Raw genomic sequence first — 17,400 nt, forward strand, 5'->3', positions numbered from 1 at the left:
AAACACAAATATGTTTGCTTAGTTTCAACAATGGGTCCTCTGCTCTTTTTATGACAAACAGAATATGCTTTTTAAGTTCACTGCAGTATAGGCTATTAATTAAGAGCTTTCACAGCATTTCTAATAAATCCCCTGTCCACCCACTGAGCTGTCAGAGGAAAAAAACTCATTGAATATTCAGGCAAAATATGGCCTAAATATTTCAAATAAAAGGGTAGAAAAATATAGTTTACAAATACTTTTTTATTTTAATACATGAAATCACATAACATTATATGACATACTCACATTCCATCACATTTATCTGACACTTTTATTGCACTTTTATTTTATTTCTGACACTTCAAGTGCCTTGAAGAAACAAACTAAAAAAAGAAAGAATCCTGCAGCTACATTCACATAGCAAAATCAATGTTGGTGTTGGTTTTTAAAAGAGGAGGAGTGAAAGTATCCTAAATAAATAAAAAAAAAAACTGTGAGCACGGCTACCTATACAAAGTGGACCACAGAAAACCATAATTTACAAATCATTAACCTGCAAATTCTTCTTTAAATTAAATGTTGACTTCTTGGCAAATGATAGCATATTAACAGCTGGAAGGCCCAGTTTTCAATGGCGGTAATGTTGTTCCACTTTTCTCCTTTCAACACAAAATGCTGGAGAATTTTCCATTCAATTCATGACTTCTTTAACTAAAGGCAACAATGATGTAGAGGAATATTAGCTTTGGCTTCACTCGAGACTCTGTTGTGAGACTCTGTAATGATATATCTTTTTTGTAACATTAAGGGTAGAAACTGTAAAAATAATTTGCATACAATAAAATTAATTCCACCACATTGTAATCTGTTACTCTCAAAGCCTGTCGTTAAACAGTGAGGAGAAGAAGGAGACAATCCAATGTCCTTCTTGTTGTTAGCTTGATGCTAACTAGGATTAGTGGTTGCTGTTGCTCTTAAAGATCTCCTATTATACTATTTGTATGCATATATTATGGGTCTCAGATATATACAAATATATAAAAAACATGTCTATGATGTGTTTTGCTCAAAATACAAAACAGAGGCCTGTACTACGAAGCCGGATTTTCCTAACCTGGATATGTTTGAGTTAGCCGGTTGGCCCAATCCAAAACATACGCGCTCTCGCTAAACTGTCCTACGACGCTGGTTATCAAGTGGATCGCTCAAGCCAGCCGTGTCCTATCTAGTTAGGTGCGCGTTCACATGAAAGGGGTGGTATTTGGAGCATTCGACCAATCTCAAACATGGACAAGCGTACTGACAGCGCAGCGTCATACTTCCTGAATGAAAAGTGAACTTTAATATTAGTCAAATATGAAGAAGTTAAACTTTAAACATCCATGACTTAAACACTTTATCCAGGATAAAAGCCACATAGCTGCACCTGCAAGGTGAATACAGCTGGTAAAAGAGAAAGTGTTTGAATGCGTACATTAACAGGTTTATGATATCACTGCCCCGTCTAAGACACGAGTGGATCTGACTTTAATTACATTTGACTCGAGTGTTTCGTCAACTTAATGTGTTGCTTAAAATAATACTTCTGCATACAGTATGTGACACTGTGAGTGTTGCACGGCCAGATACGGCTCAAGAAGCTGACTCAAATAAGGAAATATATGATACATTATGATGTGATATGATATGAATGATAATGGGACACATCGACGTCTGCACTCACAGTGCCGCGGACTGTACTTAATGTTACTCTGATCCGGTTACTTATGTCGTGGCAGATATTTAAGTAAGCTTTCTTAACGCTAATGTTATAATAGTCAGATTGCTCTGAAGATGGGAGGGGATATTCTATAAATGTTCACGTTCACACAGTCAGTTGATTTTGGCCGGCCGTCTTTCCTGCAACGGCAGTTTTTCTGTATTTCCTCTATCCTGTAATATGACTTGATAGCTTTAAACTCCGCACACGGAGCTCTGATTGGTCAGCAGGCGGTGCTTTCACTGAGTTGATCTCTTAGCCTGCAACCTAACCTCCTCCCGAGGAGGTTAGCCGCTCAGCATAAGTTACCATGGAGATCTAGCCCGCTAAAAAGAGAACCAGCGTCGTAGGACCGGAAAGCCTGAGTTTTCCCTGAAGTCAGCCGGCTAAGCGAAAATCCGGCTTCGTAGTACAGGCCTCAGATCATGCATTTTAGACATCCCTCATATCCCTCTATTCCAGCCCTGTTAGAGAAACGCTCTAGGAGGGGGAGCTAATGCCTGCTCAGAATTACCTGGCAGATACAGTTACATTCTGCCGTGATTAAATGCCATATGTTCCAAACCACATCAAGGATTATTTCTGAAACAGTATGGAGCTCAAATGCTTTTTCTCTTGCGGGTGGATTTTCACACCAAAAGAGGGTAATGTGAAAACAAAGTCCATGGCTCAGTTGTTTGTGTGCACTGAGGAGTCTAAGGCTGGTGCCCCACGGGAACGAGATAAAGATAAATAATCTGAATTCAGTGTGCAGTTTACTTTTGCGGGGGTGAGCGGACAAAGAGCTGAATCTTCATCATCTGTTGGATCCTGAGTACGGGCTGGAGCTACGAACTGGAACAGAACAAAACATTGATTTACCAAAGGTTGTTTGTATAATATTGTATTTTTATGTCATATATTCCTCAAATTCAATACAATTCCATATTATTGACTACAAAAGGGATAATGGTGTTTAACAAAAATGTAAGATTCATTTGTATTTTCAGTTAAAAAGGCATGACATTTTAGGTGTTATTAATCAAAAGCAGAGTAAGGCCAAATAAGCACACAAAAAAAGCATTTGCACTGCTAACACATACATACTTTGCATTTAGAGAAAGATGTGGGAAATGACAGGTCTCCTCTTTATACAGTAAATAGCAAATACATATATGCAGATATACTGTGTGCATAGTGATTAGTGTGCATAGTAGGCAATATAACTGTCTGAGGCTCCAGTTATGGATTGAGCTTGTTCCTCATATTCAGTCCAAGTCTGTTTAAATTGTTAAAAATAAAAAATTCAGTTACATTTTTGAGTGAAAAGTAAAAAATACCTTGTCTCTTACCTGAGCAGTATCATAAACTGTATTTTCGTCAATCACTCCTTTGCCTGCAGGTCAGTAAAAAAAGAAAGAAAGTGGATTTGCATTCATTTACATTTCATTTTGAGAGCTTCACCTTTATGCTTATTACCTCCATAACATTTACATTACTTGAGCTGCATCTGCATTGACCCCAGATTTTGGTTGTGTCCTAATTATCATTTTCAAACAGCTGAAAACTTTAAAGCCTCTATATGTAGATTAGAGCATGTTGCTGTATGAGAGGTTTCAGATATGCTTTATGTGATTGCTCAATAGACAATGGGGATGTGTAGGTGGAAGATGATGAAATTGAATAAAGCACTTAATTCCCACAAACAGTAAAACCAAAATAAATGTTTTTGATAAAATGCACACTTAGACTTACTTGTTCTTCTCGTTCGAAGACACCAATGTACTGCACCAATGATGGCGAGAATGAGAATTGGAATGCATACTCCCAAAATGATGGGAACAGGGTCTGGTTGGGGAGGAACTGTAAATAAAAACATAAGCCACATTATAATGCTTGGTTCAATTCATAAACTTAGTCAAGTGTGTTACTGCATCACATCCTGCCAGACTGTTAGATTTAATTACACAAACACTTTAAAATCTTTTAATTTGTTTGCTTTAACCCTAATATGTTAAACCAAACAGTCATTCAGTTCAATGTGAAACTACAAACCATCAACAGGTCACTGAAAAGGAAAATGTAAACACCACCTGGCTCTTGTTCAATCAAAGCAACGCTGGTAGATGATGATAGCTGGTTCTGATAGTCAAATTACTGGAGCAGAAACTTTAACTGACTAATTCCAAGTTTAGTTTTATAAACTACAAAATACTTAATTAAAACACTTCATTGTAGTAAAGATAAGGCTCCTCATTGTATTTTTTTTTATACAGGTTTAACTGAAACATGTGACAATTAAAAAAACAAGCTTTAAACTTTTAAAGACTCTTCCCCACTAGGGATGGCAGAAACTGACCATGATCAAATTCGAAAATCGGACAGCCCTGGCGAATATTAATCGGTTAGCCGAGCAGCAGTCTGCACTCTGCGCTGCTGGCTTCCTCCAAGTTTACAGTAAAACAAACTGGTGGTGTGACCAATGGCCATTTACAATTATTAATACTATTACTATTATTAGCATTAGTCTATATTTTGGTTGAAACTAAGCCAGGAAAAAAAAGAAAAACATAAATAATAATAAAAATATATATAAATAAAATCGAATTTTAAAAATTATTTTTGATTATGGAGACTAACGAATATTCGAAAAATCGAATAATCGCTGGCATCCCTATTCCCCACACACACGTTTTTTTCATTTCCTGTCCGAGAAAATGCTGTTCACAGCTGACAGTAAAAGAGGTCATTTTTTGGAGATTTGCACTGCAAATAATGCCTTCAATGGGTTAATTTCTGTCTCCTGAGAATCTCTTCCTTTAAATGTTTTTTAAAATGATAAAAAAGGATTGTGACTTTAAACATAATTGTAACAAACCCAATGTATGCGTCACACCTTGGAATCATTATTTACTGATTTACAGACCCATAAAGGTTTGCTTTTTAAAATTAAATCTTATATTAAATTGTTTTTATATAAAATGTTCTTAAAAAATGCTTATACTGAATGCTCTAAACTTAACTCCAAACTGTGTGTTATTATCAGGAAGTAGTTTCTCTTTCAGTCTTACCGTGGCAGACATCATTGATTGTTTTGGTGTCGTTGGTCCAGCTGACATGGTTGCTATGGTTACATATAATCGATCCACTTGATTGGTGGACCTGGAGAAAAGTATCAGGGATCACCTCTGACTGCTCTCCTCCCTCCTGTCTGCAAGTTTGGTTGTCACATGTGAAAGTGCTGTTGATGTGAGAGTCCTGTGAGCTGCAGGTCACAGTGAAGCTACAGGAGGAAGAGTTACTGGAGACAGAGTCCACTGTGAGGAGAGGGAGAGACGCTCGATCTGAGGAGGGAAGAAGCAGGTGAAGAGTTTTAGAAACAAGATCACAGAAACTCTATCAATGTTAGAGAGATTAACAAACCTACCTTGAACTGTGATCTTGTATTTAGCTGCTTCTGTTACGTCTCCTGAAAGCTTTGTCACTACAGCAGTATAAACTCCACTGTCTGCCTCTTGTAGATTCTTCAATTTCACAGAGACATTGTTCACAGCAAGCTCAATCCTTTCAGCATAATCAGGAAATACAATTAGATGTTTAACAGAGTTAACTATTAATACAATTTTGTTCCCATTTTTTTTCCATGAAGAACTAAAAACATCCTGAAGAGCATCAGCATTCGTGACATTCAGATCCACATCCTTTCCCTTCCGCACAAACACAAGAGTCCCAGTGCTGATCTCTGTAAAACAGAAGACACATCATACAGTAAATATCACACACAATATATGGTTATTTGGGCAAAACTGCATATTTCTATATTCCCACTACATTTAATTATAAAATACCTTCATCTTACGATTAATCAAAGGTTGGAACATATTTTTAAACAAAACTTGGTTTAGCTTTAACCCTTAAAGTTGCTTAGAGGCGTTTATCAGGTGAAACTTAGCCAACCTAAATCTCGCTTTTAGAATTTATGTTTCTTTTTCCTGGGTTTTTCATCTACTCTGAAGGTTAAAAGTCTAGTTGCCAGTGTCCTATTGTGAATCTGGAAATGTTGAGAACACCAAAGTGTTAGAAATCATGAATCTATCGATTAGATTTATAATTCGAAAATTATTAGAGTAGGATAGACGTGGAGATTATCCGACTGAACAAAACGTGATCCGTCTCTTAAATGTGTGTCAACCACAGACCTTATTTCAAGCTATTTTCCAAAATCCTATGGAGAAATTGCATTGCTTTTTTGTCGAGGGAACCGGAAGAAGCTTACTTCCGGGTTTTAGGACGCGTCACTGTGGCACTCTATAGAGAGGCGAAGTCCCTCCCTTTCCGGTGGACCTCCATGGGAACTTATTTCGGAAAAATTATGTATTGAAATCAATGGGGAGAGAAAGATTATCTTTCGATCCCGTTTGAATTGTGCCACGAATTACACATATGATGTTTGTCAATTTAAAAGATAATTTTGCAAGTCAAAAAAAAAAAATGTGTCGTAAAACTGTGAAGTAACACATTTGTTTGTGTGAAACCGCTCAATGAACTACATCTCCCGTCTCGCACCACACACCCATCACGTTAGCACATTTCACTTCTTTCTTTCAGAATGAGGCGAAAAGTATTAAAAGAGGTGAAAATCACTCCAAGTCTGGGCATGTTGAGAGCTGTACATACACACAAGGGGAGTTAGTCGGTTCCGTAAGAGCCAGCATGCGGGACCGGGACTCTGGGATTTGTAGTGTTTCTAGTTGCGTATTTTTCATAGTCTTATATTTCAAAAGTTTTACGACAAACGGTGACTTTTTTTACATGGAAATGATTTTTTAAGATTGACAAACATCATATGTGTAATTCATGGCACAATTCAAACGGGATCGAAAGATAATCTTTCTCTCCCCATTGACTTCAATACATACTTTTTCCGAAATAAGGTCCCGTGGGTCGGAAGTAGATGGGCGGGACTTCGCCTCTCTATTCCTTTAGGGCAGTGCTTCTCAAAGTGTGGTACGCCGGACCACTGGTGGTCCGTGAGTATATTGGTAACATTTCACATTTGAAATAAATAAATAAATAAATTTAGGTTTTCCGCACTCTGGCGGGAATATCTCCGCAATGGAGCGAGCTTAAGTTTCACCTTCGATTGCATGATATAGCCCAGCGCAACACCTTCATCACACATGTTGCCACTTGTTTGTACCATTTTCAGGTGATTTGTAATCTGTTCTAGAAAAACGATGTGTTTTTGGATATTTGTGGAGTTAGGTGGTCCGCGAGTGTTTTTTTATTGGTTAAGTGGTCCTTGGTAGTTATGTGTCGGTCGCGAACGAGCCGATTCTTTTGAACGGCTCTTTGGTACGAACGAGGGGAACCGAGTCCTACTTGGTGAGAGCCGTTCTTGTTATCGTTCAATCGTTGGTCCGCACTCACTGTCTGCCAAAATCCACTCGCCTTTTAAAAAGCTTGATTTTGTTCCCCAAACATATTCTGTGAAGACCCGCCCCTACTCTGATTGGTAGGTTTCAGCACGAGGAGTGAGGTGGGGTGGGTCTTAACGGATTACGCGCGAGAGAGAAGTCATAACAAGTGGTACAGGACAGGTAGACGACGTGTTTTTCGGATGGAAAATGAGCCAAACGCGAAAACGCAGCAGCATTTGGATGCACTTCAACCAAAACCCAGGCAGTGATAAAGCGCACCATTTGTAAAGGCAAAATATCCTTTAAAGCAGGGTCAACAAATAATCTCCATCGCCACTTAAAAACACAGTAACTAATATTAAGAGTTGCATGAATTTCATTCAAGGCAAGGCAACTTTATTTACTTAACACATACAGAGGGTAAATTCAAAGTACATTCACTGACATGATGACATGGATATGGCGCCACCTTGTGTCATGTTTACAATGCCGATTATTGACATTGGTCTGGCAATACAGTCAATCATTATCCTGGTGATTATTTTGCAGATAAACCTAGTAACCTTCAAAAAACGGCTCTTTTGAACGGCTCTTTGAAAGGAACGGAGCCATAAGATCCGGCTCCGTTCAAAGAGCCATAATTCCCATCACTAGTCCTTGGTATGAAAAAGTTTGAGAAACACTGCTTTAGGGAGAACACTTCTTGTTTGTGATTGGACAGAGCCGGACAGAGCCAGCCAGAGAAGCACTGCTGTGATTGGTTGTTTTTGCTGCCAGTCAAGAAATGACGCTTCGTGATTGGTCAGCGCGCAACATGTCCCAAAACATCAGCCGTTAGCTGTTAGCACACACTCAGAGCTCACAGCTCCTCATGTCTGTTCAGAAACTGGACAAAAGTTAAACATGTACAAACCACAGACTGTCTATGTCATGGCGAATACAGTCGCTGCTTTATTTATGTCTGTATGACGTTGTTGTGAGTGTGGACGGAGCAGCTACAGGTTAGTTTAGCCTGATCGATCCGATCTCAGAAAACACACATTTTAAAAGGTTTTTCGCCTGCCGTCTTGCCTGCAGACTTGTCAAAGCATTAATTCATGGTTTTTACTAACCGGTATCAGTATGTTTTTACTTCGGCATCATTTTGAAACGTGTATTACAATTAAATCACGGTAAAATATGTTCCGCTGATTTACAGACGTCTCTTTCCCCATGTTAGTCTTGGGGAAAAGTCTTTCTGGGAGTCCGGTGCACTTCCTGGGGGCTTGCGCCTCTGAGTTTTTATCTGCTTTTAAGCTATAGTTACATGGCTAAACTTTTAGTCTGCTTTTTAAGTGTTTTTGGCTGTCGGTACTCACCTGCAGCATCGACCATATTCGCCTACGATCTCCGGCTGACTGCTTGGTTGCGTTCGAATACTCCAAAAAAACAGCTCCTAAATTCTAACCCTATCGTCTATTCCTTGACCTCGGAGTGAAACGTCATGGGGTTAAGGGATAGTGGATAGGAGAATTCAAAAGGATTTAGGAGAAGAGACTGCGGCACTTTAGAGAATCCGACTGCACTTTCACTATCCGACGTGTTTATGATGCGCCAGCGGAGGTCATAAATGTGCGCCTGCTGCTGTGGGGAAACTATGGAAACTACAGTTTTCTATACAGCGGACTACAACATGGATGTTTAATAAGAACGAGGGACTACTGTAAACTCATCTAGAGACTCTGCACCGTGCTCTGATGCTGTTGTTTTATGCTTTATGAACAGGGACAACAGAGAAACATATTCTTCATGACCAAAGTTGGAATTGAAATAAAAAAGGAAAGTGAAACTTATGCTCGTCACCCTCTCCCTCCGGTCCACATTAATACAAATGATCCCAATACGTATGATTGTATGAAAAGATCTTAAAATCAATACAAATGTATTTATTATAAACGTTAGTCCTTAACATCTATCACTGTGTATATCACCATTCAAACATCTTTTAAAAGTTGAACAAACCCCACACAGCTCAGTAAAGACTGTGAAATGTTGACTTTATTTGATCATTTCAGTAAAAACTAACGTTCATATTTCTCTTTTTGATTATAATACTGATGAACGTTCAAAACAAAGCACTTTGGCAACTTACCACATACGTTTTAAATTGCTTAATAAGCACCGTAACTTTATACCGATATCATTTCTCGTTCATAATCGGTTGTTTCCGTGAACGGCCGACTGTTGTGTGACGGCAAATGCTGCGGCCGCAAGGCATTGTGGGGCAGCATTTTCTCCTCTCCTTTCGGTTAGGGAGGTCCAGTGGTTCCTAGGCTAAAGGAGGTTATAAAGGAAGTTTGAAACCTCCTTTCCTTTTAATTTAGAGAATTCGAACGGCACTTATCATGGCTGCCACTGAGGGACTTCCGGGTCATTTCACTCCGTTAGGAAGGTTCCTAAGCTAAATGGACTATTCGAATGCAACCCTTGCCTCTCTTCTTCTTCTTCACTTCGTTCTTGGCGGATTGCAAACAACTTAAAAGGTGCATACCGCCACCTACTGTACATACCAACTCTTTAACCTATGATCTAATAAAAATAAATAAATAAATCAACAAAAAACATGAAATAAATAAAACAAAAATAAAAATCTATGTTCTTTCCTGACCTAATGTTAAATTATTTTTCCTACCCCAGTTTCACTCAAGAATATAAACAGTGCCTTTCTGGTAGCTCTTACTCCCTCTCCGTTTGTTCCCAAAACACCAACCACACTCCATTCCCTCTCTGCCTCTAAAACTTTAGCCTTTAGTTTTTCTCTTTCCGCTTTATAGATGTCACAATGCAACAAGATTATGTTCTACATCTTCTCTTACTCCACAGTTCCCACACTTGTCACTATCACTTTTCCCCATGATATACAGCGTACCATTCAAAGCCGTGTGATTTATTCTGAGTCTAGCGATCGTGATTTCCTCCCTTCTGTTTCTTTCTTTATAAATATGAATTGTAATTGTCTTTTGTACTTTGTGATAGTCTTTGCCTTTCTGGTCTTTCTCCCACCTTTTCTGCCAGATCTCCATCCCTTTTTTCTTAATTACTGCTTTTCCTTCTCCTTTACCAAGTTGAACTGGTAATGTGATTTCCTTTTGTAGTGCACTTTTTGCTAATTTATCAGCACACTCGTTCCCTTTCACCCCCCCATGTGCAGGCACCCAGCAGAACTGCAGATCTATACCGCCTCTGTGAAGTCTTAACAGGCTATGATTCAGTTCTATGAGAATGTTTTCTCTGGCAGTTGTTGTTGATTGTATGCTTTGTAATATGGACAATGAATCTGTGCACATCACCACCCTATCTGGTCTGACCTCTTCAACCCACTGTAATCCTATTATTACAGCAAGCATTTCTGCTGTGTACACTGATAATTGATCAGACGCTCTTTTTGAAATAGATATTTTAAATTCTGGGATGTATATACCAACTCCAACACACTCTTCTTTGTTCTTAGAACCATCTGTGTAAATTTGTAGGTAATTGTAGTACTTTTCATTCAGATACATACTTGTTTTAATTCCCACTTCATTTATTTGCCACTCTTTTTTCCTTTCTACAATACTCATATCTATTTTAGCTTCTGGGAAAAGCCATGGGGGAACACTACTAAATGGGGTTGCTTTGGCAAACGTGATATTCTCCACTCCATATGCCCTCGTTCTTTCCTTATTTGTCCAGCCAAACCCACGTCCCTGGAATTTTGCATATTCCCAGCAATCCTGTAATATTCTGTTTGAAATATTTTCTTCTCCACTTCCTTGTAGTCTGACCCAGTATGACAGAGCAAGTTTCTCTCTTCTGATCTCCAGAGGTGTCTCTCCTGCTTCTATCAGAACTGCATTGATAGGGGATGACTTTATCGCTCCAATACACAACCGCAATGCTTTATATTGTATTCTATCAATTTTTAAAAGCGATGTTTTTGCTGCTGCTCCATACACTATACAACCATAATCTATTGTGGACCTCATAATTGATCTGTAAATGTCTATTAATGCTTGTTTGTCTGCGCCCCAGTTGCATCCAGCTACAGCTCGCAATAAATGTAATACTTTTTTGCATTTTGTTTCCACTTGATTAATATGCATTTTCCATGTATATTTGCTATCAAACCACAGTCCTAGGTATTTGAACTCATTCACCTTTGTCATTGGACGATCATATAGTGTTAGCTGTTGGCCATCAATCTTGCGTTTGTTTGTGAATACCATGTAGCATGACTTGCTTTCTGACATTTTGAATCCCCAGTTATATGACCACCTCTCCACTTTTTTAATCGCTCTAGCTATATTCTCCATTACGTATGGGGCATTTCTTCCCCTCATCCAAATAGCCCCATCATCTGCGTATAGAGCCGATTGAATGCATGTGTCTAAACATGTAAATATATCATTAATCATGATGTTAAATAATATTGGACTGACTGCACTCCCTTGGGGAATACCATTTTCTATTTCATATTAATTGGAAATATCTGCTCCAACCTTTACTCTAAATGTCCTGTCTGTTAAAAAGGCCCTTACCCAATTGTACATTCTCCCTCCAATACCCATTCTACTCAATTTGATCAGTAACCCATCCCTCCACATACAGTCATACGCCTTTTCAATGTCAAAGTACACTATTGCCATTATCTCTTTCATTTTCAATGTTTTTTCCACATCATTACTCACTCTTACTAAAGCATCTATTGTGGACCGCCCTTTACGAAATCCGCTCTGAAAACTACTCAGCAGCCCTTTCTGCTCCAGTGCATGTGAGAGCCTACGGACAATGATCTTTTCCATCCATTTACATAGGTGTGATGTAAGAGCTATTGGTCTGTAGTTACTAGGGTTAGCTGTATCTTTCCCTGGCTTATTGAATGGTAGCACGACTGCTGTTTTCCACAAACTTGGCATATCTCCTTCTCTCCAGATTTTATTGAAAGGACTCAGCACCATTGTCATAGTTTCCATAGGTAACTGTCTAAACATAGCATAACATAGCTGGTCTTGTCCTGGGGCTGTATATCCTGTACCTTGTAAGGCTGTTTTGAATTCTGACATTGTAAATTCCACATCAAGAGCTGACCTATTATCCTGTCTCTTCTCCTTCACGTTTTCATTCTCTGCTAGTAACTGCTGTTTTTGCTGCCTATGAATATCACTGAGATGTTCCCCACTATGTACTGCTGCAAGTGTCCTTCCTAACATGTCTGCCTTCTCTTTATCTGTCACTGCCATCCTCTCCCCATCAACCAAAGCTGGAATTTTAATGGATTTCCTTTTCCCACTCATCCGCTTAAACATGGACCAGACATCACCTAATTTTACTCCTCTGCCAATGGTAGAACAAAATTCTCTCCATGTTCTTTTTTTTGTATATTTTATTGTCCTTCGAGCAGCTGCCCTTTTCCTTTGAAACTCTATAACATTATTTTGTGTCATGTTTTTCTTTAATTCTCTAAATGCATTATTTCGCTCTTTAATAGCCCTGCTGCATTCCTCATTCCACCATGGCACCACTTTCTTCCTACCCTTGGTTGTTGTTTTGGGTATACTGTTCTCTGCTGCATTTAGAATATGTTGCGTTATTTGGCTTGTAATTACCTCTATGCTTCCCTCTGATATTAGCAGGTGTACCGACTCCTCACACCATATCCTACATTTCCCCCAATCAGCTTTAGCAAAGCACCACCTGGTTATTACACCTCCTTCCTGCATATATACATTAGTATTCATTTTAGTAAGCACTTGATAATGGTCACTTCCTACTGTGGAGTTATTCAAAACAAACCATTCGCATGTATGAACCAAACAGTTTGACACTAATGTCAGATCCAGGCATGAGACTTTCCCCCTGTGTACATCTACTCTTGTGCCATGTCCATCATTAAGGCATACTAGTGTTCTTTCCTCCAGCATTTCTTCCACTATATTTTTGTTACTGTCTGTATGGTCGCTGCCCCATAGACTGTTGTGTGCATTGAAATCACCACACCAAACTTCCTTCCTATGTTTATTGCCTGCTATTTCTTTAAATATATCAGTGGTTAGATTTTTACATGGGTTGTATAAATTGATTATCCTAATGTTATCTTGTTTCCTAGGGTTGCAGATTTCCACTATAATACACTCTATATCATCAGGAGATTGCACCTCCCTATATGCCACACCATCTTTGAGAAACGTGGCACACCCTCCACCATTTTGATTATTATCTCTATCATGCCTTATACAGCTAAATCCTGGAATGACAAAGTCTAATTGAGGTCTTAACCAGGTTTCTTGCACACATATTACCTCAGGGACTACCTCTAGATCATATATATATTTCTTGAATTCTTGACCATTAGCTGAGGCTTCTTGCGTTCCACCGTAGTATGTGCAGCACCATGATTAAGGATCTAACCCTCATCCTGATTTTCATTTTCCCCAGCTCCATTTATAGTTAGCATTGCATGTATCTGATCTGCTTTAATATCTTTCATGTCAAGGAATTTTCCAGCTGCCTCCACAATGGCTTTGATTCTATCACTTTTCTTTTTTAACTGTAATGCAACATTTACAGTATGGCATATAAATACCACAAAATTCACCTTTTTCACTCCTAAAACATCATCATCCTCTTTACTCTTGGTGGCGCTGTGGGGTTGGATTTGAAGATTACTTTTTGGTGTGTTCCTGACATTTTGTATTGTAATGCTCTGCTCCATTCCACTAGGGTTCTTATTGATTGTTACTGTTCCCCTTACTTTCTTTATTGCTTCTGCGTATTAAACTTTGTTTGTAATCTTAACTCTCTGGCCTCTCTCTGCACTTCACAACCTCCAAACGCAGCACTGTGATCTCCTCCGCAGTTACAACATTTAACCTTTGCATCCTTTTCACATTTTCCATACTCATGTTTTCCTCCGCATCTCGCACACCTTAGCTGTCCTTTACACTGCTGCGCTGTGTGCCCCATTCGTTGACATGCGTAGCACCTGAGAGGTTTGGGGATGTACTCCCTAACCATGAAGTTCAAATATCCCATTTGTACTGCCTTAGGTAAGGTTCTCTCAAACTGAATGAGAACTGATAATGTTTCTTTGAGTGTACCATCCCGTTTGCTTTTAAGCCTTGTGACTTCCACTATTTTGCCTCCTTTTAATTCATTTTTAACATCTTCCATTGACATGTCCAATGGTACTCCTGAGATTACTCCTCTCAGTTTTGCCATTGCTCCTGGAACATGCGCCTTCATTTTCTCCCCATTCAGTGAGTTCATTCCCAGAATCTTTTCCTGCTGCTGTTTGTTATTGGCATGTATCAATACCCGCTTGTTGTTCATGAATTTAGCACATTTTATTTTTCCAATCTCTTTTTCAATTGCTTTGGTAAGTTTAATTGGGTGGTAATGCCCACCATCCTGATTGAATTCTATTACAACTTTCCACTCGTGTTCTAGTTCTTTATTCAACATTTCTTGGCTGTCATTTTGACTGACTCTTGATTTTTTGCTTTGATTAGCCTTGTCTGCTTCACCCGACCAATCCGACCAACTTCGAGCTCTTACTGAACTATCTCTTTCTCTCAAAGATCTTTTCTTCTTCGCAGCTTTGGATATCATCCATTCCATATTGTTTCTTTGGCTACCATCTGAGCTGGTTGACATGATGAAACAGTCAATGTACAGTTTATGCAAATCCGCCAAAATAACAGTCCAATGCTTCCGTTTCTGTATGTATCCGAATTTTCCGATTCTCTCTGAGCTTTCTGCCACGCGTCTCCAACTTCACTTCCTTCTTCCGGCTTCCTCCAGCAGCTGCGGGTTCAGACCAAAGCCCCAGTTTCCTGCTAGCCTCTCTCCCAGGCTCCCGCTACTCGTGGCGAAGTCCCTCCCCTTCCGGTGGGACTCATGGGACCTTATTTCGGAAAAAGTTTGTATTGAAGTCAATGGAGAGAGAAAGATTATCTTTCGATCCCGTTTGAATTGTGCCACGAATTACACATATGATGTTTGTCAATCTTAAATAATAATTTCCAAGTCAAAAAAGTCACAGTTTGTCGTAAAACTGTTGAAATATAAGACTATGAAAAATACGCAACTAGAAAGACTACAAATCCCAGAATCCCGGTTCCGCATGCTGGCTCTTACGGAACCGACTAACTCCCCTTGTGCAAGCCCGCCTTAACCTGCCATCAGGCCCTGGGGCTGATGGCAGGTTATGGTTTTGTAGGCCCCCTATTTAAACAACAAATCAAAGTCATTTATAGCCTCGGCAGGCTCTGTGATCGCACTTCTCCACTCTGCTCTACGCGCGCCTGGTCCTCTCCTCCAGATGAGTGACATATCGGGCCTGCCTCATGTATTTGTCCGGTTGCCGTTGGCTCCCCTCCACGTCGTCCTCTCCATCTCCTCCAACAGATAATGTCCCTCCTGTCTGTTTTTCCTCTCCCGCTACTCCATCGCTATCAGAACCAGACGGCCTACTTGGCTCCGAGGCCCCGCGGCCGGCACCGCTGCCGCTCGGTACAGAACTAATCTGTCCTTCCTCCTCATCCTGGCCTACAGGTTTTAAATAACCCGTAAGGTTCGGCATTTTTTGTAACAGCTGCTTGTCTCGAAACTCCTTTTCCCTCAACAATTTCCTTTTCCGAGCGCCACTCTCAAACTTTTTCTTCTCCGACATTGTCTCCTAAACAACCTTCATCTGTCACTCAATCACTCGCAATTTGAATAAGTCACATGTTAAACATATTCTCATTCTGATTGGCTGTGACTGTTACGGAGTCATCATTTTTGAGAAAAATCTCTGGAATCCATCGATCTGATTGATTAGCGGAGCAAATGATCAAAATAGTATGGAGGGAAGATATTTTCGTTTGGATTACTGGAGGGAAGCTCACGAGTGTGTGTGTGTGTATACGTGCGTGTGTTTGTGTATTTTTGCGTTTGTGTGTATTGTGTTTGTTTCCCGGGGAAAACACTCACGAGAAACACCGGCTGTTGTTATGCCTGCTGTGACGTCAAGTTACTCCGTTCTCCGCTTGTAATTATGCCGTTACAAACTTCAAAGTTGTATTTATCATCTGAATTTGCCAAAACAAGTTTAATATTCTGAAAGCCAAGACTTTGTTTATTTGAAATCAGATGAAAACAAACTGTAACGGACCCTGCCGTGTTATCTATGATTACTATACGGCTTACATTCATAATTTCAGCGGAGGGAGGGGAAGCGGCGCTGTGGAACAGCAGAGTGGCGAGGGAGAGCTGTCTTCTTCCCTTTACAAGCTTCAAAAATGTATTTATCGTGTGATTTTGGAAATAAAAGTTTCATATTCTGAAAGACAAGACTTTGTTTATTTAAAAATGTTTAAAAACTCCCGAAATAAAAAAGAAAAAAATTTGAATTTTTTTCTTTGAATTTATTTATTGTCTCATGATAGGCCCCTGATCTCCGTAGGCCCCTGGGCTTCAGCCCAGGTCAGCCCGTGCATTAAGGCGGCCCTGCCCTTGTGTGTATGTACAGCTCTCAACAGGCCCAGACTTGTAGTGATTTTCACCTCTTTTAATACTTTTCGCCTCATTCTGAAAGAAAGAGGTGAAATGTGCCAACGTGACGGCCGTCTTGGTGTGTGGTGCGAGACGGGAGATGTAGTTCATTGAGCAGTTTCACACAAAATAAGTGTTACTTCACAATTTTAAGACACATTTTTATTTTTTTGACTTGGAAAATTCTCTTTTAAATTGACAAACATCATATGTGTAATTCGTGGCACAACTCAAACGGGATCAAAAGATAATCTCTCTCTCCATTGACTTCAATACAAACTTTTTCCGAAATAAGGTCCCATGAGTCCCACCGGAAGGGGAGGGACTTCGCCTCTCCGAAAAATTAGGCTTGTTTGAGACAAGCGAGACCGACGCAGACCTGCGCAATTGCGATCAACGTCTTGCTAGTGCGTTGCATGATGGTTAGTCATTTTGTCCGACTTGCTCTGGAGGCTCGTCTACATAAGACGTTGAAATCTCGCGGGACAAAGACGCCCGCAGACTTGAGAGCGAGGCGCGGCGCGGCGAGGCGCGGCGCGGCGAGGCGCGGCGCAGTTTCTCTCCACGGGCTGCGGAAGCGAAATGCTTGATGGGAAATGACTCGCTGGTATCTCGAGCTGAGCGCTCATTGGTGGTTTTTACCCCGTGCTGGTGATGAAATTCTCCATTGGCTCGGCAAAAGTGTGTTGTTTTGTGTCAGTTTTA

The 17,400-nt window shown here is 39.9% G+C and overlaps 1 protein-coding gene across 2 annotated transcripts; it reads right to left on the reverse strand.

The window, feature by feature from the left end:
• Window positions 1–2,237: 2,237 nt before the first annotated feature.
• On the reverse strand, window positions 2,238–8,700 carry LOC117500287 (natural killer cell receptor 2B4-like). Of its 2 annotated transcripts, none has more exons than XM_034153100.1 (6): window positions 8,499–8,700; window positions 5,148–5,462; window positions 4,792–5,064; window positions 3,476–3,583; window positions 3,061–3,116; window positions 2,238–2,575 (listed from the first exon to the last, which is right to left on the reverse strand). In XM_034153100.1, exons 1-6 carry the CDS (start codon window positions 8,512–8,514, stop codon window positions 2,411–2,413), a joined length of 933 nt encoding a protein of 310 aa, XP_034008991.1. In that variant the 5' UTR covers window positions 8,515–8,700; the 3' UTR covers window positions 2,238–2,410. The 2 variants fall into 2 exon arrangements, with proteins under 2 accessions (XP_034008991.1, XP_034008992.1); XM_034153101.1 differs by having other exon boundaries at window positions 2,240–2,575; window positions 3,073–3,116.
• Window positions 8,701–17,400: the final 8,700 nt, after the last annotated feature.

The sequence above is a fragment of the Trematomus bernacchii genome, unplaced genomic scaffold (genome assembly GCF_902827165.1).
Source record: "Trematomus bernacchii unplaced genomic scaffold, fTreBer1.1, whole genome shotgun sequence".
Lineage (NCBI taxonomy): Eukaryota > Metazoa > Chordata > Actinopteri > Perciformes > Nototheniidae > Trematomus > Trematomus bernacchii.

Excerpts from the sequence above, each read along its gene's own strand:
- LOC117500287 (XM_034153100.1), bottom strand. Across the intron at positions 5,065-5,147 it reads ATACAAGATCACAGTTCAAG|ATCGAGCGTCTCTCCCTCTC; the intron begins GTAGGTTTGTTA and ends TTCCCTCCTCAG. Across the intron at positions 2,576-3,060 it reads CTGCTCAGGTAAGAGACAAG|TTCGTAGCTCCAGCCCGTAC; the intron begins GTATTTTTTACT and ends GTTCTGTTCCAG.